Source organism: Phacochoerus africanus, chromosome 1, assembly GCF_016906955.1.
Source record: "Phacochoerus africanus isolate WHEZ1 chromosome 1, ROS_Pafr_v1, whole genome shotgun sequence".
NCBI lineage: Eukaryota > Metazoa > Chordata > Mammalia > Artiodactyla > Suidae > Phacochoerus > Phacochoerus africanus.
In genome coordinates, this window is record NC_062544.1 from 152,581,656 (window position 1) to 152,605,011 (window position 23,356).

The 23,356-nt window shown below is 44.2% G+C and overlaps 1 protein-coding gene across 2 annotated transcripts in view; it reads right to left on the reverse strand.

The window, feature by feature from the left end:
• Nucleotides 1-16,141: 16,141 nt before the first annotated feature.
• The window catches only part of KBTBD12 (kelch repeat and BTB domain containing 12), a 72,685-nt gene continuing 65,470 nt past the window's right edge, over nt 16,142-23,356 (reverse strand). The window contains exons 6-7 of one of the 2 annotated variants that reach the window (XM_047782473.1): nt 17,982-18,164; nt 16,142-17,034 (exon numbers count right to left, since the gene is read on the reverse strand). In XM_047782473.1, coding sequence (XP_047638429.1) covers nt 17,983-18,164 — 182 coding nt within the window. In that variant the 3' untranslated portion in view covers nt 16,142-17,034; nt 17,982. Of the gene's footprint in view, nt 17,035-17,388; nt 18,165-23,356 lie in introns of those variants that run through there. The other variant, XM_047782481.1, reaches the window with a different exon arrangement.

Below are 23,356 nucleotides of genomic sequence, written 5' to 3' on the forward strand. Positions count from 1 at the left end.
CACTGAGCAAGGCCAGGGATTGAACCCACATCCTCATGGATGCTAGTCGGGTTCGTTAACCAATGAACTCCTGCTCTTTGGTTTTTTTAGTGCTCTGTAATATCTCACCACAATTTATCTGTGCTCTTGTTTATGAACATTTGGATCGTTTCCAGTTTGAGGGCTATTTGGAATAGAGTAGCTTTGAACATTTGTCTGCAGAGTGGCTTTGAACATTATGGCTTTCCCTGGGGTCTGTATCTAGGAGCAGAATTGCTGCGTCTAGTCATTATTTCACACAGCTGTGTATTCAGCTCAGATCCATGAATCAGTGTCCATCATTATGGACCAGATACTGGGGGTTCACCAGCATTTCTTTGTCAGAGTACTGTCCACATGTGGAACCAAGCCTCCTGGCACTCAGACACAGACCCCGTGCCTGCCTCAGGCCCCTCTCTGCCTTCCCTCCCATTGCACCAGATACTTTCCTGCCAGAGGCTCTTTCTCACACTCCCCTACCTGCTTGGGATGGTCCTTCTCCTCTTCCCCACCCTGCAGTCTCCCTGCTGCTCACAGTGCAGGTATTACCACCTCCTCAGCCTCCTCCCTGCCCCCAAGTTGGGACCAATTTCTTTGTACCATCTGCTTCCACAGTGTGTCATACTTTGGCAACTGTGGAGCACAATGGCCATTATTATCTCTTGGCATCCCAGAATTCAGAATTGGAAGGGGCCTTAGAGGTCCTCAAAGCCCGCAGGGGCTTGGAACTGCTTCTGAGACGGCTGCTTCTCTCCTCTTCCCTCCCGGATCCCACATCTCAGTCTCGTGAAAACTAATGGCCTAAGATCTCAGAGACTAGATGTTAAATGCTCTCATCACATACATACACACTCCTATTTTGCAGCTATGTGTTGTAACTTATGTGGTCATTTCACTGATGTGTATAAATAGAACAAATGCCCTTGAACCTGTCTTTAGAGCACATGTCTGGCAAAATCCCAGCCGTGGCTGAACCCAGCCTTCTGATCTCTCCTTACTGGCCCATGGAACTGAATGATCTTGGGCAGACTGGATCCATCTTCAGTCCACCAACCCCAGGTGGCCCCCAGCACTGCCCAGAATGTCTGCCTCTGTTGCCTCAGCCATTCACTAATTCTCTCTCTGCACTAATTCTTTCCCCTTCATAAAATATGAAAGCACAATTTACATACATGAAAATTTAACTTTTTCCTGTATAGTCCTGCAGCCATCCCACAATCAAGATACAGAAGAGCACCCCCCACACCCTACCCCACCCCTGCCATGGTTGGCCCCTCTCCGACTCTCAGCTCCTGTTGACCACAAGTTTCCTGTTCCCTACAGCTTTACCTCCTCCACAAGGTCATAGAAACAGAATCATGTGGCCGTTGTCAGCAGCTCCCTCCACTCAGGGCCAAGACTTTGGGATGCGTCTGAGTTGTGAGTCTCTGTGGCTCCATTATCTTTATGGAAGAGTAGTGTGCTGTTGTACCCTGTCTCACTGTCTGTGGAGTCCTTGTCCAGGTAAAGGACATTTGGGTTGCTTTGGGTTTGGAGTAATTATGAAAAAAACTGCTTTAAACATCTGTGTGCAGGGGTTTGCATGAAACTAAGTTTTCCCCATTTCTCTTGGGTAAATACCTGGGAATGGGATTGCTGGGTTGTAGGCTTCTCAGCAAAGCTGTCTTGCAGGGCAGCGGTACCCTTTTGCAGTCCCACCAGCGGCGAGTGGAAGTTCCACTTGATCTGTACCCTCATCAGCAGTTGGTCATGTTGGGATTTCATAAAAAATTTAGTCATTCTAGGAATTCTCTGGTGGCTCAGAGGTTTGCAGATCTGGCGTTGTCACTGCAGCAGCTCTGATCGCTGGTTGGCTCAGGTTTGATCCCTGGTCTGGAAACTTTCTTATGCCATGGGTGTGGCCAAAAAATTTTTTAGTCATTCTGATGTGATTATTGTGGTTTTATTTTATTGTATTTTGAAAACCTTTATTTCCAACTCCGTGAAGGGCTTGTTCTCCATGATCTTTTTCTTTTCTTCTTTTTAGGGCCACACCTGCAGTATACGGAAGTTCTCAGGCTAGGTCGAATCCAAGCTGCAGCTGCTGGCCTATGCCACATCAATGCCAGATCCAAGCCACATCTGCAACCTACACCGCAGCTTGTGACAGCAGATCCTTAACCCACTGAGTGAGGCCAGGGATCAAACCCTCATCCTCATGGATACAAGTTGGGTTCTTAACCCACTGAGCCACAATGGAACTCCATGGTTATTGTGGTCTTAAATTACATTTTCCTAATGACTAATGATATTGAGTGTCTTTGCATGTGCATATTTACCATCCAGGTATCATTTTTAGTGAAGTTTTTTTTTTAGATCTCTTGCCCATTTTAAAAAATGAGCTGTTTGAGTTTTCTTATTATTGAGCTTTGAAAGTTCTTTATAAGTTCAGGCTAGAGATCCTTTATCAGATATACAATAATACACTTACTTTCTCTTAGTATTTGGCTTGTTTCTTTACTCTCTAAGGAGTCTTTTGAAGAGTGTAGCCTCTTTATTTTGATGAAGTCCAATTTGTCAAGGTTTTCCCTGTGGATTATGCTTTTGGTGTCATAGCTAAGAGATCTTTGTCTAAGGCAAGGTCCCAAAGATCTTCTCCTATGTTTGTTTCTAGAACTTGTATAGTTTTAGCACTTACATTTAGGTCTGTGATTCATCTTGTACTAGGTTTTTAGGTTTGGTTCTGTTTTGGAGAAAGAAGGATTTTTTATTACTTGCAGCAAGCAGGGAGAACACCAGGGATTTTTCCTAAAGCAGTGTCTCTTGAGTTCATTTTTGATTATGTGTGAAGTAGTGACTTTATATTTTAGTTCAGTTAATTTCAATGCAAGTAATACATGTACAGATTTGAAAATAACACACCTCTTAAAATGAAAGGTAGTCCCATGCCCCAACAACACTTTGGAGCCCACTCCTCAAAGGCAACCGTTATCAACTTATTAATTTTTTCTTCTGATGTTTCCCTCCATGTAACATGCTTATACTCCTTGCCTTTTAACTTTAGATACTTTCTGTTGACTTCCTACCACTGAAGATCAGGCTTGCTTTCTTATACCTTCCCACACCTCCCCACCACAATCCCAACATAGTTGTATCACAGTTTTGGCTAATTCAGCATTCAGTGCTAATCTCATAGTGACTGTGTACATCTTACAGCCAAGCAAAATACAATATTATGGTTCCATTTCCCTGACAGTTTCCTGTCAGTTAACTGTTCATATTGTCATTGGTTTGATTTTGTCAGTGCTACGTTATCCCCACATTCTTTGACAAATTCTCTATCTCTCGACAGAGTGAACAAATTCAGGCTATCTGGAATTGCTTCTGCTGGTTCCTTTAGGTTCCCTCTTGCCCCTTGGTTCTTGTCTGGACTGGTGCCCACCTGCCATCCTGGGGCTGCCCCACCCCAGGGATTTCCCATCATGTCTCTTCGTGGACTGTCCTCTTGTCTTTTTTGTTCCCTGTTTTAGGTGGACACTCCACTTCCTCTGGTGCATCCTAAGGCAATGCCTGTGGGACTCCAGTGGGACTGAAATGTTTGTCTTCTACTCTCACCCGTGTGTGGGGCCTGGTTGCTATACAAAAATCTGGGCTGGATATCATCTTTCCTCAAAATTTCAAACCTGTTCCCAGTGTGGTTAAGAAGTTGGGAACCATCCTGATGGCTGGAGCTGATTCTCCTTTTCTTCTCTATAATCTTTCAGTGGAGGTGGTGTGGGTGTGTTGCAAGCCCGGCATCTGGGAGCTGAGTGTGGGGAAGGGGCCGGGAGTTTCATTTTTCACTCTCAGAGCTGCTCACGACATCCTCATCTTCAGCTGGGCCTCAGTGCCCTGTCCATTTTGACGGACATAGGGCTGCTTACAGATGAAGTACAGGATGCCAGTTAAATTTGAATGTCAGATAAACAATGATTAGTGTTTTAGAATAAGTGTATCCCATGCAGCATTTGGGACATATTTCTACTAAAAAATTATTTGTTTTTTTAATCTGAAATTCAAATTTAGTTGAGCATTTTGTTTTTTGTTGGTTAAAGACAGCAACTGCATTCAGAGAGCAACCTCGTTTTTATGCCAGGGAAGATCAGTCACCTAGCTGAGAGGTCAGGGGAGGCATATGTGTTTAATTACCTATACAGACCAAGATTTCCAGCCCAGATTTCTATAAAGCAATCAAACTCTCATACAAGGGGGAAAGTAGAATGAAGAGATTTCAGCCACACATTTGCCTTCCAGACCTAGTCCTTCTGTCTTCAGCCTCTCTCCACACACCCCTGACTTGCCCTCCCCATGCCCAGCCTTTGCAAGCAATGGGCAGAGAGAGGAAAATGAAGTCACTCCATGTTTGCCTACTTTCCTAATTCTCAAGTTCTGTTGACATCTTTCATCTGTTACCATCTCTTTTCTTTTCTCTTTGGCCCAGGGGTTTTTTACCTTTTTTTTTTTTCCTTTACATTTCAGTGGGGTGTCCTGAGGAAATACAGGGTCTTTGGAAGGAAGCTTTTGGTAAAAGATGTACACAAAAGTGTGCACAGCATGAGTTCAGAGCTCAGTGAAGTTTTATAAACGGAACATAGTGAGGTGACAGAGCTCAGGAGAAGCACATGGCCAGTACCTCAGAAGTGCCCAGGGTGTGTTCCAGCCACTGCTCACCTCCCCAAGGATAGCTCTGCCACTGCCTTCTAGAAAGCTTTTCACAAGGGCCAGATAACCCATAGCAGTCAGGCCTCCAGAGTTTACACTTTTCTTTACCTGTCCCTCTTCCCAGCCCTTGGCTATGTGTTGCAGACACTAAATTCAAGGCAAGTGTGGCCAAGAGGTTAGGGCTCCCTTAGTCCACCTGGACCACATGCGCATAGTGGAGGCTCTCCCTTAGGCATGACACACTTCCAGTAATGAGGCCCCATCACCGTTTCCCTAGCTCCTTTGTAGGGTGGAGATTCCACACCTGGAAAGACAAGCTGAGAAGCCAGAGGCCACTGCCTCCACCTGGCACCCTGTCTACAGCAGGTTGTCACTCCAAAAGAAGTGGGCCACTGTCCCTAACCCCTGGCTTTGGAGTTGTGCCTCAGAGGTTCTGCCCAGTGGAAGAGGCAGACCTGAGTCTAGAGAGCTTTAAAGCTCTTTCCAGAAGTGACTTTATTTGTCAGAGAGTGTGGGGAAGTCCAAACCTAAAGTTATTCACAGAAAGAGTGGAGATTTTGGGGGTGAGCAGTTATGATAAACTCCAGACTGGCTAGTTTACTAAAGAGAAGAACCAAGGAAAGAGAGGGACAGGAAGATCTGGAGTCATGAGAAACCTCAAAGGCCACCCTCAAAAACCTCTGCTGCAAAGTGACCTGCATTTAATTGGATCACACTGTGAAGCAATTTATGCTCTCAGAAATCACAGAAAACAGTAGAGCAATCAGCTGACGATTAATGGAGGCTAAGAGCTGACTGTCGTACAGGTGGAGGCAGACACCCTAACAGAGATCCAGGAGAGAAGACTGTCAAAGAGCCTATTCAGCCCACTGTCACCCCAGGGTGAGAGTGGACAGACTGAGGGCTGTGACTTCTGAGGGGCAATATCAGAGGCCACACACTGTGGAGGAAATAACTTCACTAAGATAATCTAGTCACATTGCTCAATAAATAAACAAGCCCCCTTCCCCACAAAAACCAACCCTGGAGCCCTCCCCAGGAAATCAGTGTGCAGTGTAACTCTAATATATTTATTATCTAAAATGTCCACTTTTATAAGAATAATTATGAGACATGCAAATAGAGAGGAGAATGTAATCACATACAGGAGAAAAACAAAGCAGGCAACTTAAAATGCCTATGAGAGGGCCAACGTCAGATTTAACATGCAAAGATTTCAAAGCAGCAGTTATAAATATGGTCAAAGGACCAAAGGAAACCATGCTTAAAGAAATGACAGAAGAGTATTTCTTGTTGTGGCACAGCAGAAATGAATCTGACTAGGAACCATGAGGTTGTGGGTTCAATCCCTGGCCTCGCTCAGTGAGTTAAGGATCTGGCATTGCCATGAGCTGTGGTGTAGGTTGCAGACACAGCTCAGACGTGACATTGCTGTGGCTGTGGCATAGGCCGGCAGCTGTAACTCTGAGCAGCCCTAAAAAAGCAAAAAAAGAAAAAAAAAAGAAAGAAAAGAAAGAAATGACAGAAGAAATGATGACAATGTTCCATCAAAGAGAGAATATCAATAAAAAGAAATTATTCTTATTTTTTAAGTCTGTCCCTGTGGCATATGGAAGTTCCCAGGACAGGGATTGAATCCAAGCCGCAGCTGTGGCAACACTGGATGTTTTAACCCACTGTGCTGGGTTGGTGATCAAAACCTTACCTCCGCAGTGACCTGATGTGCTGCAGTCAGATTCTTAACCCACTGCACCATGGTGGGAACTCCAAAAGATAAAAGTTATTTAAAAACTGAATGGAAATTCTGGAGTTGAAAAGTATAGTAACTGAAATGAAAAATTCATTAGAGGAGCTCAACAGCAGATTTGAGCTGGTAGAAGAAAGAATCCATGAACTTGAACATAGATTGATAGATTATGCAGTCTTAAGAAGAGGGAATAAAGAATGAAGAAAAATGAACAGACCTTCAGATAAATGTGGGAAACCATTTTGTGTACCAACATGTATGTAATGGGAGTTCCAGAAGGAATGGAGAAAAAATAACATTCAAAAATAATGGTTGAAAACTCCTCAAATTTGATGGAAAACATTAATATTCATATCCAAGAAGCTCATTGACCTCCAAGTGTGATAAATACAAAGAGATCCATGCCCAGACATGTAGTAAAAACAGTGAACGATGATGACAAGGAGAAAGTCTTTTTTTTTTGTCTTTTTGCCATTTCTTGGGCCCCTCCCACGGCATATGAATGTTCCCAGGATAGGGGTTGAATCAGAGCGGTAGCTGCCAGCCTACGCCAGAGCCACAGCAATGCAGGATCCGAGCCGCATCTGCAACCTACGTCACAGCTCACTGCAACGCCGAATCCTTAACCCACTGAGTGAGGCCAGGGATCCAACCCGCAACCTCATGCTTCCTAGTCGGATTCATTAAGCACTGAGCCACGACGGGAACTCCAACAAGGAGAAAGTCTTGAAACAGCAAGAAGAAAGTTACTTACACTAGGGAACCCCAGTAAGATTAGCAAATGACTTTTCATCAGAAATAATGGGGGTAACATATTCAAAGTCCTGAGAGCAGAAAAAAAGGTTAACCAAGGACCTTATATCCAGTAAATCTAATTTTCAAAATTGAAGGTGAAATAAAGACATTCCCAGAGAAGCAAAAAATGGAGAGAATTTGTGCTAGCAGACCTGCTTTCTGGGAAATACTAAATGAGGTTTTTCAGCATGAAAGAAAGTGACCTAGGCAGCACTTTGAATTTGCATGCAAAAACAAAGAGCACAAGAGTACAGGTAATTATGTAATTATAAAAATACAGGTTAAATGCATATTTATACTCCTTTCATTTCTTAATTGATTTGAAAGCAACATAGAAAACAATAAGCATATCATTGTATTGTGAGGCCTAAACCATAGGAAAATGTCACATCTGACAATAACAGCACAAGGGGGATGGAGGGAGCACATCTGTATTGTAGTTAAGAACTGTCACCAGATGGTGACTTGAATCCAAGGGAATAAAGGAAGAGAAGCTGCAGTGGTAAATAAGGTTAATATAACAAACTCTGTAAATATATTTGCTCTCATTTCCTTTCTTAGTTTCTTTAAAAGACATAAATTAGAAAGTAAGGATTATAACAATGCATCATAGGGTTTCTAACATATGTAGATGCCACATGTAAAAAAAATGTATATTTCAGAATAATAATGACCACATAAAAGGAGAAAGACGGAATAGAGATTTATAGAAGTAACATTTCTGTATCCCACTGGAATTAAGTAAGTATACATCTGAACTAGATTCTGATAAGTTAAAATGTTATGTGGTGTGCTCTAGAGGGACCACAGAGAAAATAACTAAAAAAAATACAGTGAAAAATAACTAGAGGAATTAAAAGTTTTCACTAAAAATATTCATGTGCTATAAACCAGCTAAAATGGAAAAAATAAAAATCATTATATAAAAAAAATTCATGTAGTGCAAAAGAAAGCAATCAAAGAGAAATACAGGAACAAAAAAGCATGAGGCATATAGGGAAAGAAGTAAAATAGCAGATGTCAATCCAACTATATTAATGATTACATTAATGAGAATGGATTAAACATCCAAACCCAAGGCATAGATTGTCAGACTGGATTAAGAAAACAGGATCTAACTATATGCTGTTTATGGGAGACATAATTTCAATTCAGTGATACAACCAAGTTAAGAGTAAAATGTTGGGGAGTTCCCATCATGGCTCAGTGGTTAACGAATCCGACTAGGAACCATGAGGTTGCGGGTTCGATCCCTGGCCTTGCTCAGTGGGTTGGAGATCCGGCGTTGCTGTGAGCTGTGAGCTGTGGTGTAGGTTGCAGACGTGGCTGGGATCCCATATTGCTGTGACGCTGATGTAGGCCAGCGGCTACATCTCTGATTCGACCCCTATCCTGGGAGCCTCCATATGCTGCGGGAGGGGCCCAAGAAATGGCAAAGACAAAAGACAAAAAAAAAAAAAAAAAGAAAAGAAAAGAAAAAAGGAGTAAAATGTTGGGAAAAAATTTATCATGTAAACAACAACCATAAGAAAGTTGGAAGACCATAATAATACCAGACAAAAGAGAACTTAAAAGATGTTACTAGACATAAAGGATTTTATAATGATGGAAGTGGCAATTCACCAGGAAGGTACAACAATTATAAATAAATATACACATATGTGTGTGTGTGTATATATATGTATGTATCTACCAACAGAGCTCCAAAATACATGTGACAGAATTGACAGAATTGAAGGGAGAAATAGTAATTCAACAATTACAGCTGGAGACTTTAACACTCAACTTTCAATAATGATAGAACAACTAGGCAGAAGATCAACAGGAAATTGAAGATGTGAGCAACACTAAACCAACTAGACCCAACAACAGCAGAACAGCTGAACATTCTTCTCAAGTGCATGCAATACTTCCAGATAAACCAAGTGCAAGACCATTAAACCAAGCCTTTATAAAATTAAAAGGATTGAAATAATAAAAAGTAGGTTTACTGACCATAACGGAGTGAAATATTGGAAATTCACAAATGTGAGAAATTAAGCAATACACTCATAATTATTGAGTTAAAGAAGAAATCACAAGAGAAATTACAAAATACCTTGAGATGATGAAAATAAAGACACAAAACATCAGGAGTTCCTGCTGTGGCTCAGCAGCTTAAGGATCTGGCATTGTCTTTATGGCGGTGTGGATTTGATCTCTGGCACAGTGGATTTAGGATCTGGCATATGGCATAGGTCTCAGCTGTGGCTTGTATTTGACCCCTGGCCCAGGAACTTCCGTATGCTGTGGGTATGGCTGAAAAGGGGGGAAAAAAAGATATCAAAACATATGTATTGCAGAGAAAGCATGGGTTAGAGGGAAATTTATAGTTTTAGATCCTAACATTAAAAAAGAAGGAAGATATCAAATCAATAACCTAGCTTTCTACTTTGAGACACGGGATAAAGAAGCAAAAACTGAACCTGAATCAAGCAGAAGGAAAAAAAAATTAAGAGGAAATAAATGAAATAGAGAATTTTAAAACAATTGAGAAAATAAAAGCTAGATTGACTCAACCTATAACAAGTAATAAGATTGATTATTAATAATTCCACAAGAGGAGCCTAGACCCAGATGTTTTCCTGGCTAATTCTACCAAATATTTAAAGACTTGATACTGGTTGCTTGCAAACCCTTCTGTAATTTAGGAGGGAAGAGAACACAGGTCTATTCTATGAAGCCAGTTATTACCCTGATACCAAAACCACACAAAAACATAACAAGGAAAAAAAAGACCAGAATCTCTCATGCACATAGATACAAAAATGCTCAACAAAATGCTCAGCAAACTGAATCCAACAACATAGGAAAGGGATTACACTCCAAACCAAGTGGGGTTCATCTCAGGGAGGCAAGTTTTGTTAATTTCCCAAATCAGTGAATGTACAACACCAAAACCAGGTGATCATCTTAGAGATACAGGAAAGGCATTTGAAAGAAAAAAAAAAAGCAGCTTCCTGGTAAAACACTCAATAAATTAGGACTAGAGGGGTGCTCCAGCAAATTGATAAAGAGCATCTACAAAGGATCCACAGATGACACAACACTTGATGGTAAAAAATGAAGTTGTCCTTCCTAAGACTGGCATGAGGCAAGGATGTCCATCATACCACTGCAACTCAGCACTGCCTGAAGGTTACAGCCAGGGAAGCCAGGCAAGCAAAAGAAACGAGATTGGAAAGGAAGCAATGAAACTGTGTCTGCAGATGACATAACCTCGTACGCAAAAAATCCTAGGATATATATACACAAACAAAATCAACTAGAACTAGTAAATGGGTATAGCAAGGTTTCAGGCTATGAAATTAACAACCAAATTGTGTTTCTATAAATCAGAAAGAAACAACTTCTAAATGAAATTGGCCAACAATTACATCTAAAATAGCATAAAAATACTTAGGAATAAATTTAATAAAGAAGTGTAAGATGCACTGAAAACTATAAGACTGCAGTGAAATAATACCTAAATAAATAAAGACATCTGTCTTCATGAATTAGAAGATTTAATATTGTTAAGATGACAGTATTGCTCAATTTGATCTATAGATTCAGTGTTGTCCCTGTCAACATCATAGCTGTTTTATTTGATGAAACTGACAACCCAAAATGTATATGAAAATCTGAGACCCAGAATAACCAAAACAATCTAGAAAGAGAAGAATGATGTTGGACGACTCACACTTCCAAGTTCCAAAACTTACTGTAAAGCTATGGGAATCAGAGCAGTGTGGTCTTGGCATACAGACAGATACATCAGTAAAGCAGGACTGAGAACCCAGAAATAAACTCAGACATTTGGGGTCAAGTGATTTTCAGCAAGGATGCCAAGATAATTCAGTGGGGGAAATAATTTTCAATAAATGGTACTGGGACCAGTGGATGTTTGCCAGCAGAAAAATGTAATTAGACCCCTATTCATACCCTAGATAGCATTTAACTCAAAATGGATGAAAGACTTCAATGTAAGAGCTAAAACCGTGGCGCGGCATGTCCAGAAGGGGCGTCTCTAGAGACAGAAATCAGACTAGTGGTTGCCAGAGGGGAGGTGGGGCTTCTTTTTGTCTAATGAGTAAGAAAAGGCTTATTTCCTGTTTAGACCATACCTGTTTGTATCAGAGAATGATGAGGAGGACCCAAGTTCTGGGATTAACCGTCAAAGTTCCTTGATCCTAACATCACAATCCCAAGTGTCTTTTTACCCATCATTTCCTTCTATCCTTAGGATTTCTTTTTGGGGTGATAAAAATGTTCTAAAATTGTGGTTGTGGTGATGGTTGTACAACTCTGAAAATACTAAATCACTGAATTGTATTTTTTTTTTTTGTCTTTTTGGGGCTGCACCCACGGCAAATGGAGGTTCCCAGGCTAGGGGTTGAATTGGAGCTGTAGCCACCAACCAACACCACAGCCACAGCGACACCAGATCCAAGCCGAGTCTGTGACCTATACCACAGCTCATGGAAATGCTGGATCCTTAACCCACCGAGTGAGGCCAGGGATTGAACCTGCATCCTCATAGATATTAGTCAGATTCGTTTCCGCTGAGCCACACGGGAACTCCTGAACTGTATGTTTTAAATGGGTGAACTATAATATGTGCATTATATCTCAGTATGTTATAAGCTGGGCTTGCCCATGTCTAACAGTGATCTGCTTCGCTGCTTAGCAAAGGCATTTAAAAAAAAATTTTTAATTTTACATTGAAATATAGTTGACTTACAATGTTGTGTTTGTTTCAGGTGTATGGCAAAGTGCTTCAGTTTTATACATACATATATCCATTCTTTTCCAGATTCTTTTACCATATAGCTTATCACAAGATATTTAGTAGAGTTCCCTGTGCTATGCAGTAGGTTCTTATTAATTATTTTGTTTTTAGTAGTGTGTATACCTTAACCCAAACTCTTAATTTATCTCTCCTCCTAGGCATGTTTTTCTTCATTGGAAATTCAGTCAGGGAATTCCTATGCTACCCATTTTCCTGGCCTTGGTGGGAGGTGTTTCCAGAAGCCAGGGATGCAGTTTTGGGGCTGCACCAGCCCAGCCTTGATCTCAGTCTCTGGGTCCAAAACTCTGCTATCCCAGTCCTGCTCAGATGTCCTCCAGGCTGGCATCCTCATGAACAAATCCTGTGACACTGCAGGGTTCCTTCCTTGGCCCAAGGGCAATTGTAAGAGGTCAAACAAATTGACTTGCATGTTGGCCTTCCCTTGTCTTGCCCTGGCTGAGATGTTGGGATGGAGTAAAGCTGACCAGGTGGGGACTGGAAGGAGGGAAAAGACCCCCAGTGGGTGGTGGTGAGCTGAGCACTGCCGATGACAGTGCCTGGGGAGGGCAGGGCTTTGGTTAACAGCTATGGCCACATATTCTTCCCTCTACCACACACATTTGTGGGGACCAGCTCAGGCCAGGCAACTAGGTGGGGTTGTGAGGTAACTGTGCCTGGTCACCAGGGAGCTCCTGGTTGGGGGGAGGGGGTCCACAGGCTAGTACATAGTAGCCCCGGCATTGTGGGCTTTCCAGGAGGTCCCATGGGATGACTGGGGTGGCAGTGGGGACACTTCTTCCTGAGTGTTTCTCAAAGCAGGAGAGCCTGAGTAGTGGGGGGTGAACAGGGAAGTGGTGTGTGCTGGAAAATGCATAATCCCAAGCCTCCCCCAGACTTCCTGACAAGTGTGTGGGGTGGGGCTCAGGACACCAGGTTACACACCCTTAGGTGACTTCTGTACACCTACAGGCTTTAGTATGAAAATTGCATTTTTAAAGGATGTAGAAAAAAACCCAAACAAAATCCAACAAAGGCTATACAAGAGAACATCTGACCCTTTAATGAGGACAATTGCTGACTCCCGCTCTAAAATCCACAGTTTGGGAACTACCCAGCCCACCAGTGCTCCCTTGGGTTCTAGCTGCATCTTCAGGTAGTTCAAGAAAGGCTGATTTTCCTGATGTGAGGGGAGATGCACTCATGTTGGAGAAACTTGGAGATGCCCTTGCCCCATGGACAGCTGTCCTTGACATGGAGGGGAGGAAGGTAAGGGAGCATCTTCAGTCTTGGGGTGCACCTGGCCTTGCTGGCTGCCTAGGAGGGGGTCTGCATGGATGCATGGAGGGGGCTCGGGGCAGCCTCCTATGCACTCCTGCTGTCCTGTCCCCCGAGCCAGGCCACCTCTTGGGGGCCACTTTGCCCAGTGCCTGGCCTGTCCCAGGCCACCAGCCAGTTTGCCATATGACTGACCCCCCCAATAGTTCTTTGGGCCGCTCCTGCGGCATATGGAGGTTCCCAGGCTAGGGGTCGAATCGGAGCTGTAGCCACTGGCCTACGCCAGAGCCACAGCAACGCAGGACCCGAGCCGCGTCTGCAACCTACACCACAGCTCACGGCAATGCCGGATCCTTAACCCACTGAGCAAGGGCAGGGACTGAACCCACAACCTCATCGTTCCTAGTCGGATTCGTTAACCACTGCGCCACGACGGGAACTCCCTCCCCTCACTTTTCTGACAGAGTCGATCTGAGTGTTTTCCTAATATAGAGGAGAAAGCGCAGATTCAGACAGGGTGAGTGGCCTAGGTCACACGGCCGGTGGACGCCAATGCCAGGCTGGGTTAGACCCATGGAGTGCCCAACCATGGGTCTAACCCAGCCAGTGTTGTAAGAAATACTGTACAACAATGAAATATGTGTTAAACATAAAGGAAAGTATACTTAACAATATAACTGGTACCACGTGAGTACCAGTTATATTGGTACTTGCCAGGACAGACAGTCCTAGTGTGTGCTGTACCTGGCTCCAAATCTGTGAAGCCCCTGAAACACTCGGGGGAGCTGAAGCCACCACACAGCCTCCCTTCTCTCCTGAGAGCCAGCTGAGGTCAGTGGAGTACCCAGGTTGTCATTGTTGTGTTATACACAGACACATCTCTGAGTTGTAGGCATCATTCTTGTGTGTTTTAAACCTCACCCAAGCAGTGTTGCATGGAATAGGAATTCTGCTGCTTGTCTTCACTTAGTGCTGTGTTCCTGAGGTTCATCCACATAGACAGGTGTATTCTGCGTTGCTCTGCTTCACCTTGCAAGGGTTTCAGTGCATGACCATGCCCAGACTCTCATCCATTCTCCTGTCTAGGACATGGTGTTTCCTTACCATCCCCCCAATGCAGGGACCCCGCTGTAAGCATCACTGTGTGCTGGGGGGAGGAGGCCTTACCAGGTGATGCCACTGTTCTCCACGGAAGCTGCATGGGCTTGGTCAGAGTGTCCACCACAGGGTCAGCATAGCGCCCCAGGCCTGCCTCCTCTCCTGCCCTCGAGGGTGTGAAGTGGACCCTCTTTGGCTGGGCTTCTTTTCCTTGAATCCAGAGGTCAAGACCTTTTCATGGTTTATTGGCCACTCCAGGCACCCTTGCTGTGAAGTGCGCTCATCTCTGTCGTCTGTTTTCCCAGCTTGTATGCTTACCCCTTTGTAGGAGGTCCTTGTCGTGGCTTCATACAACAAACATGCGTGGTTCCGAAGACCGCGATGGGCCTCGGCGAGCCAAAGTCAGGTGTTGGCAGGATACACTCCCTTTGGAGGCTCTGGGAAAGAACCCACACCCTTGGCTTTTTCAGTCTCTAGAGACTGTGAGAGGGAAAGTCTTCCCTTTGCCCGCAGGTGACTCCATTCTGCTCTAACATGGGGGGTGGGGGTGGGCACAGGGTTCCAAGAAGTAAGATGACAGAATTAAGTAAACAACTTGTTTCTCTGAGAGAAGTAACCCTAACTGTTAGGGGAGCCCAGGAGACCTGGGGGGCTCCATCCATAGGGCAGGTGACCTGTGAGCTTAGGGGACGTTCCAGATGCAGGAACAGCGTGTGCTGTGTCCATGGGGAAGGGTATGGTGGGCAGCATGAGGGCAGATGGTAACAATTAGCATCCAGCAAGGAGTCCTGTGGTTGGGTCACTGAGTGAATCAGGTACATCCCCATCCCACCTGGTTCTGCACACGACCTGCGCCTCCTCATGGCAGCACAGTGCTGCAGCTCCCAGGGCTTGAAGACTTGAAAAGACTCAGCAGGAGGGACCGCCTCTTCCCCTACTCGGCTCACAAGGAGCAAGCCCCTCCAGAGGGCTGTCTTTCTGTCCCGTTACCCTGAATGGTCACATATTGTGTCTGGCTGGCCACTGGTGGAGTGGGATTGCTGCTGCAGGGTTTATCAGCAAGCCGGGAACAGGAAGCATGGGGCACAACGGAGCTGGTTGTGAGGGTTGGCAAACAGTGGGTGCCTTGACTGTACACTCCCATACTTCCCCTCTCTTGGTGCCCCAGCCAGGCCCGGGTGGACAGCAGTGGCCATCAGTGGTGGCTCTCCATGGGACCCTGATGGACTTTGGTTTTGGATGACCCATGTGCTCTTTTGGTCAAATGCCTGGCATCTCCTTCTCTGACTAAGGATGTCCTCTGTTCTGGCTGCACTGGACTTAAACGGTACCAGGGAGCTCCCTCGAGGCCCCCTCTCCATCTGCTCTCCACCCCCACTCACCTACACTGGGCTGGGGGGCACATTCTTAAAGGACTTCCTTGCCTGAAAGCATGTGGCTGAGGCATAAAGGCTGGAATTCTTAGGGTGCCCTTTGAGGGCTTTTGTGATTGGCCCCATCTCCTTTTCTTGGCTCCTCCAGTACTTCAGCCACCCTGGAAACAGGACCACCTCCCACCCATTGCCCACCTCATGTGTCCTGGCCGCTGGGCCTTGCTCCTGACAACCTTGTAGATGGTCATCCTCAACTCTGGTTCCTTCCCAGGAAGTACTAACTCTCCCCCTCCTCAGAAGAAGGTTACATTGCATCACAGTACAAGAAACGAAATGAAAGCAATCTATTACTAGTGAAATTTTATTTTGTGATTCATTTTTAAAGCATTTGCTTGTTATAAAGTCAATCAGTGAGAACGATGACGCCTCCCTGATGAGCAGGAATTGAACAGGTGTGCTGGCAGCTACAGCTTCTCCCAGTCTCAGTGTCCAGACCATTCCCATGTCCGGGCTCAGGGCCAAGTCCTCCTATCTCACTAGTTTTATGGGTTCTTCATGGCATGTCAGGACAGCCCTCAATAAAGGTGAGAAGGGGGATGGGGAAATGTTTAAGGCTGAATCTCTAATGCTGTCCAACAACAGGAGGGCAGAACCACAAACGTGGGTCAGAGGAGCAGCATCCAGGGCTCAAAAGAAACATTGATTTATTCACTTGGGCCTGGAGAAGCTGAGGGGCTGTGGCTGTGGCTTAAGACCTATCTCAAACCCTGTGCACATTTCTCCCTGAAATCCCAACACCCAACTCCAACACCGGGTGTTTTGGACACTAGGCTTCGGAAAATGCTGATTATGAAGATAAGAATAATGAAAGTCATGGCAGCTAAAGAACATTTGCTGTTTTAGCGTCTCACAGACACCATGCTTAATGTTTTATCACTCAGTCCTCACATCAACCCTACAGAAGACTTTTCCTTCCTATTCCGCACAGGAGGGGAACAGGTTTTAAAAGTTTATCTTGCCCAGGGTCACACATGCAGTAAGCAGCAGAGCTGGGATGAGAGCCTCAATCCTGAGCCCAGTGCATCAAGAAAAGTTCACGGCTGCCAACAAGGCCTTGCTGACCCAAGGGAAGCTGGCAGCATCCACACATTCATGTGGGTGGAGCAGGTGCACCCCCATGCTGGCCACCCAAAGGCCAACACACATGCCAGGCACTGCCAAGGGCACTTGGTGCAAACCTGCAAAGAGAGAAGGGAGTCCTCTGAGTCTAGCCCATTTGGGACAACCCACCCTGGGTCTGACTGGTCCCCCTTCATGTTGGCAGAAGCAGGTTTCCACCTGGCTCCAGTTTCTGTGGACCCGCCTCCCTTGCCTGGGTTAAGAGCTGGCACTTGGTGGAGTTCCCATCGTGGCTCAGTGCTTAATGAATCCAACTGGCATCCATGAGGATGCAGGTTCAACCTCTGGCCTTGCTCAGTGGGTTAAGGATCCAGCGTGGCCGTGAGCTGTGGTGGAGGTCGCAGATGTGGCTTGGCCCCACATTGCTGTGGCTCTGGTGTAGGCCAGTGGCTACAGCTCAGGTAGAACACCTAGCCTGGGAACCCCCATGACCGGCCCTAAAAAAAAAAAGAGCTGGTACCTGGGGACACAGGGAGTGGCCATCACAGTCACATGGCTCTGCACTGAAGAAGAGCTGTCTCGGTCTAGGATGGTCTCCCCTTGGGAAAGTTCTAGGGAATTTACTGACCATTCCTACTTAAAAAAGAACTTAGTGCCTGTGAAACTCTTGGGAAGTTGGTGAAGAACAGTTACCAAAATGCATTATTTGGATCCACTGTACTACCAGAAGCATAGATAGTAAGTAAAATAGATGGATGTCCCATGGGTTATTGAAATGTCAACCCTAAATTATACTTTGGGAGTGGCTATTTTCTGGTTATGCTCAACTGAACTGAAGCAGATGGCTCCGTCCTCACCGTCCAACTTGGGGGAAGATGTTGCAAAGGCTGGGTCCCTGAGGATGGATTCTGCACATCCCCGCCTCGCAGTGCCCAGCACATGCTGCTCTGCACAGGGGCATTATGCATACAACCCACATGTCCCCAGGGACAGGTGGATGTCGTGGGCTCTCCATGCCTGGTGCCTCCTTTGCAGACACCACAGGAGGTCCCACAGTGACACTGACCTCAGTGCCCCCCACCTTCTTCTACCAAATCTGAAGGTGGGGGGATGAGGTCTCGAGGATTCATTCTGGCCACCAGGCAGACATCATAGCTGTCGTGCATGAGGACGTCAATGGCTACAACGTTCCACTGGTTCTCCCAGGGGTCCAACTCCAGGATCTCTTTGGAGATAACCTCATGGCGATCTGAAAACAGCCAGGTCAGGAGACAAAATATCACATATCACAGTGGTATTAAATTCAGAGGTTATCATCACCATTAAGCAACTTCCTCTAAAGGGTATTATGCACCAAAAATTAATGAACAAGCAAGCACAGAAAGAAAGCTACTTTACATGGAAGATACAGTGTTTGCAACATTTAAAAAAACTAAGGCCATATTACAATGTGTGTTCAGGAGTTATTCAGACATACTGACAGGGCATACTGTGATCTAAAGTTGGAGGGATGTTCCAGGGTCATGCCAACAATTTATTAAAGATGCCAGCCCAGAAGGAAACTGTCCTTATTCCTACACTTGTAAGAGGAGGTTATATGACCTTGTGTGAGTCGCTGACCTCCCTGACCTTATGTTGCCTTAAAATGCTGACACACAGCCAGGGTCCTTGGAGGAAACAGATGGCTCCCTCTAACTGGGCAATTTAAGAGTCTGCAAAAGGGACATGGAAAGGTATGGGCAGGGTGTAGGAATACTCACAAATCCCCCAGGACTAAGAATGGCCAGGACCACTGCCACCAGGAAGGCACTGGGGAAGGGTTGGGAACTGGAACGTGGGAACAGCAGCTGCATGAAGAGTGCTTCTTGGCAAGGTAGATAGGGGCAGGCAGATGTAGCTGTTCTAAGGGACCCTCCTGGCAACCCCGCAAGGGTGAGGGGAGAATAAATACCCTTACTCTACCCTTTTTTCACCCAACAACTTCTGCTTTTGCCTCCACTGGCTAAACCCACCCAGAAGCCAGAGGGGAAAGGAACCTGTGGATGCAGCTCACACAGGCTGGCTTTGCAGGACACAGAGTGAGGAAGAGAAGGGATGGATGGGGTGGGAGGGCATATGGGACATCTCCAACCCAGACATCCATCATGACTTTATGAAGATTAGAGGAGATAATGTATGTAAAAATGCCCAGTGCTGGCATATAAAAGTCAATACTTGAAAACAGTCTATGTGTGCTTTTTGGAAAGAACTGGGTTTTGAGTTGTTCATATATGTTCATTAGGTTGTGTTATTTAGATCTTCTATATATTTACTGATTTTTTTTTCTTTTTCTTTTTAGGGCCGCACTGCAGCATATGGAGGTTCCCAGGCTAGGGGTCAAATCAGAGCTACAACTTCTGGCCACAGCCACAGCCACAGCAATACCATATCCAAGCCACTTCTGGGGCCTACAGCAAGCTCATGGCAACGCTGGTTCCTTAACCCACTGAGCTTGGCCAGGGATCGAACCCACAACCTCATCGTTCCTAGTCAGATTCGTTTCCATTGTGCCAAGACAAGAACTCTTATATTTAGCTGTCAGTTACTCAGCTATGTTAAGATATCCCACTAAGATTAGGGGTTTGTCCATTTCTCCTTTTAGTTCTGTCGTTTTTTACCATACACATTTCGAGTCTGTTACTAAGTAAATATAAACTTTATCATTTATAAATTGATCATTTAAGTGACCCTCTTACTCTGGAATAAGTTCTATTAGAATTCTTTTGAGTAGTATCAAAATTAGTATTATTTTACTAATAACTAGTAAAAAATACACTTTTAAAGATGATTCTGATAATTTTTTGTCTTTTAACTGGAGCATTTAGTCCATTTACACTTAATGCAATAACTGATATATTTAGTTTAAATCTAACATCCCATTTGTAGACTGTTCTTGTCTCACTTGTACTTTCTTTTCTCCTTTAATGCTGTCTTTTGGAGTGAGTGTTTTTTTTTTTTAATCATTCCATTTCTTTACCTCCAGTGATTCAGAAGTTATAAACCCTATTTCTATTTTTTTTTTTTTGGTAGGGGGTTATCCTAGATTAAAACTTGCACACTCAAGTTATCAAGATTTGATTAATCAATACCTTGATGCTCCTCTTAGATGGCCTTAGGATAATTTAATTTCCTTCTCTCCAATTTATTAGCATTGTTGACATGCATGTTCATTCTGTTAACTCCAGAAGACATTATAATTGGAGTTCCCATCATGGCTCATTGGTAACGAATCTGAATAGTATCCATGAGGATACGAGTTTGATCCCTGGCCTCACTCAGTGGGTTAAGGATCCAGTGTTGCCATGAGGTGTGGAGTAGGTTGCATACTTGGCTTGGATCTGCTGTAGCTGTGGCTGTGGTGTAGGCAGGCAGCTACAGCTCCAATTAGACCCCTAGCCTTGGAACCTCGATATGCCGCAGATGTGGCCCTATAAAAGCAAAAAAAAAAAAAAAAAAGGCATTATTATTGTTGTATGATAACTTGTACGATAACTGTTCATAGAATTACCACATACTTACACTTGCATTACTCTTCATTCTTTATTGCATCTTAGACTTTTTTTTTCATCTGGGATAATTTTTCTTATGCCTGAAGTACATACTTTAGAGAAGGTCTTCTTATGGCGAACTCTTTCAGCTTTTGTTTGCCTGAAAATGCTTTTTTTTAAAAACCCTGAATTTCCTGAAAGACTATTTCCAAAAATCTGTCACTGCTGATACTGTGTTCTCCCTGTCCTGGCCACTTTGAGATGCTATGTTGTACCACTCTGTGGGTCAGGCACTGGTATTCTCCCTGTTTTCACACTAGGGTTAAGACCTAGAGGGATTATGTGACCTGCCTAGAGGCACACGGTAAGAACTGGCAGCCTGGAGTTCCCAGCCATATCTGTCATCCTCAACACCTGTTCCTGAGACCACTGAGCTCCATGGAATGTAGGACATGATGTGGCTGTGTTTTCCGCAGCTTGCTGAGGAAGCCAGGAGCCTCTGCAGGACCTAAAGCTTATATGATTTGGGAGGCCCTCTTTAAGGAAAATGTCACAAAATTAGGTATGGATGTGAATATTTACTTTTTCCATCTCTACTGAGTCATAAAGGATAGGTAAACACTGTATCTATGAGGAGTTCTCGCCACGGTCCAGTTGGTTAAGAATCCAAGTGCAGCAGCTCAGGTAGCAGTGGAGGCATAGGTTCAATCCCTGGGCTTGATGCAGTGGGTTAAAGATCTGGTGTTGCTGCAGCTGTGGTATAAGTCACAGCTATGGCTTAGATAGCTTAGTCTCTGGCTAGGGTACTTCCATATGCTATGGGTGTGGCCATAAAATTTTAAAAATATTGTATCTATGTAAGATATAGAATGTGATAATTGATATGTGCACACACTGTGAAATGATCATCACAACCAAGCTAATTCACAATCCATCACCTCACATATTGTGTGGGGGTGGGGGTGGGCGGTGGATGGGTGGTAAGAACACTTAGCAACTTTCTGTGAAGAAGGAAATATTTGTAATCCACAGTGTCCAATACAGTAACCACTAGACACATGTAGTATTGAGTAATGTAGCTAGTGAGACTGAGGAACTCATTTTTAACTTTTATTTAATTGTAATTAGCTTAAGTTAACTTTTATAGACACAAAACTCAAAATCTTTTCTTCCTTTAGTTTTGTAAAAAAATCTTTTCCATCTATCACTTTCTGAGAAAGTTCATGCAGTTCTTGTGGTTGTATCGTCTTGTGATCTGTATAGTTTCTGTTTTATATATCTCAAAGTTGTGATCTGTATAGTTTCTGTTTTATATATCTCAAAGTTGTGCTGAGGGATCATGCCTGTTGAATCAGAGTTCCTGGTAGCACTGGTAGACACTCACTTGGCTGGGTTTCGCACAGTAGGGATTTACCAGAAGGAAGCTGGCCCACCAGCTTGGGAGAAGCTGGAAGGGGTGGGGTGGCCCAGGCAAGCCAGGTGCTATCACTGCATTTTCACACTGTGGCCAACTGGCAGGTGCTAGTGCAGGGAATTGCCATTCCCTCCAGTGTCCTGGCTATGAGGGGTGGAGGGGTCTGACCCTGGGCCGTCCGTCGAAGGAGAGATGTCCAGTGTGGCCATTCTTCTTTGTGCCTGTCCTCCTAACCAGGTGAAGTAGCTTCTCTAAGTCTTTTTCTGTTGTTGTGTTGGAATGTCTTTTACCACTGCCGCACTTGTGTTTTGTTACATTTCGTTTTAGCTGAATGAAGTGTCCTTACTCAAATTAAAGCAGGCTGGAGCCTTGTAAAATTTCAGAATAGACAGAATTTTCTTCATTAATTTTGTTTACTTTTCTTCATTTCAGTGTTTATTAGGGAGACATATTTTTAAACTATGTGTATGCACATTACCATCTGTCCTTGAAATCTCTAATTTACATGGAATGAAAATTACCGCATTAGTGGCAAAGAAGTAGAGAAGGTAATGAGTGAGCTTTCTTGACTGTGAAAGGCAGCAGGCATTGGGTCACAGCCTCTTGTGTGGCTGGGGGCCTGAGCCTCAGGAAGGATGCACCCCAGTTAGGGCTCTTGCCCAGGAGCACAAGCTTGCCATTGCTGTAGGCCCTTCTGCTGCTCTCCCATTTCCACCCTAACAGAGCTCAGAGATCAAGAAACAACAGTTAGCCTGTGTATCTATCTCTCTGTGTGAGCTTGGATTCCCGAAATGTTATTGTACTAACTCGGAAGAGAAACTGGAGGCTGAATTCAGTGTCAGCTCATTTCAATTTGGTTAATTCTCCAACAATAGACACACTTAACACAAGAGCATCTTACTCATTAAAGGAGTCAGGACACTCCCCGCCCCAGCCTGCTACCTCCAGTAGTCAGCATCTGAAAAAATTATTTTATATGGAGTAAATTAAGAATCTGAATGATTATTTGAGGTAAATGATATCATTAAAGGCATTCCATGAATGTGGCAGACTGCCTCTGTTGTACCCTGCCTGCTTTAGGGGTGCTTCTTGTTGGAGGTCCTTCAGTGGAAAAATTTGAAAAGCACCACTTTAGTCTAAATTTCATTCTTCAATTCAATGATACTATCAGAGAACTGAAAACTTAGGATGTTTTTTAGTCCCTTATAGAATTGTTTTTTTCTGACTCGCTCTTTGGTGAAATGCTGACTTGCACGTTATTGATTATAGAAATATTACTGAAGGCATTTGCCACTGTCCTATACAAGGCTACAGGGAGAGGTTTCTCCACATTTAAAATATATGCCCCTCTAAAATGCAAAATGGTACAATCACATGGAAAACAGGATGGAGGTTCCTCAGAAAACTAAGTATAGGACTACCATATGATCCAACAATCCTGCTCCTGGACATATATTTGGACAAAACTATAACTCAAAAAAGATCCACATACTTGTGTTC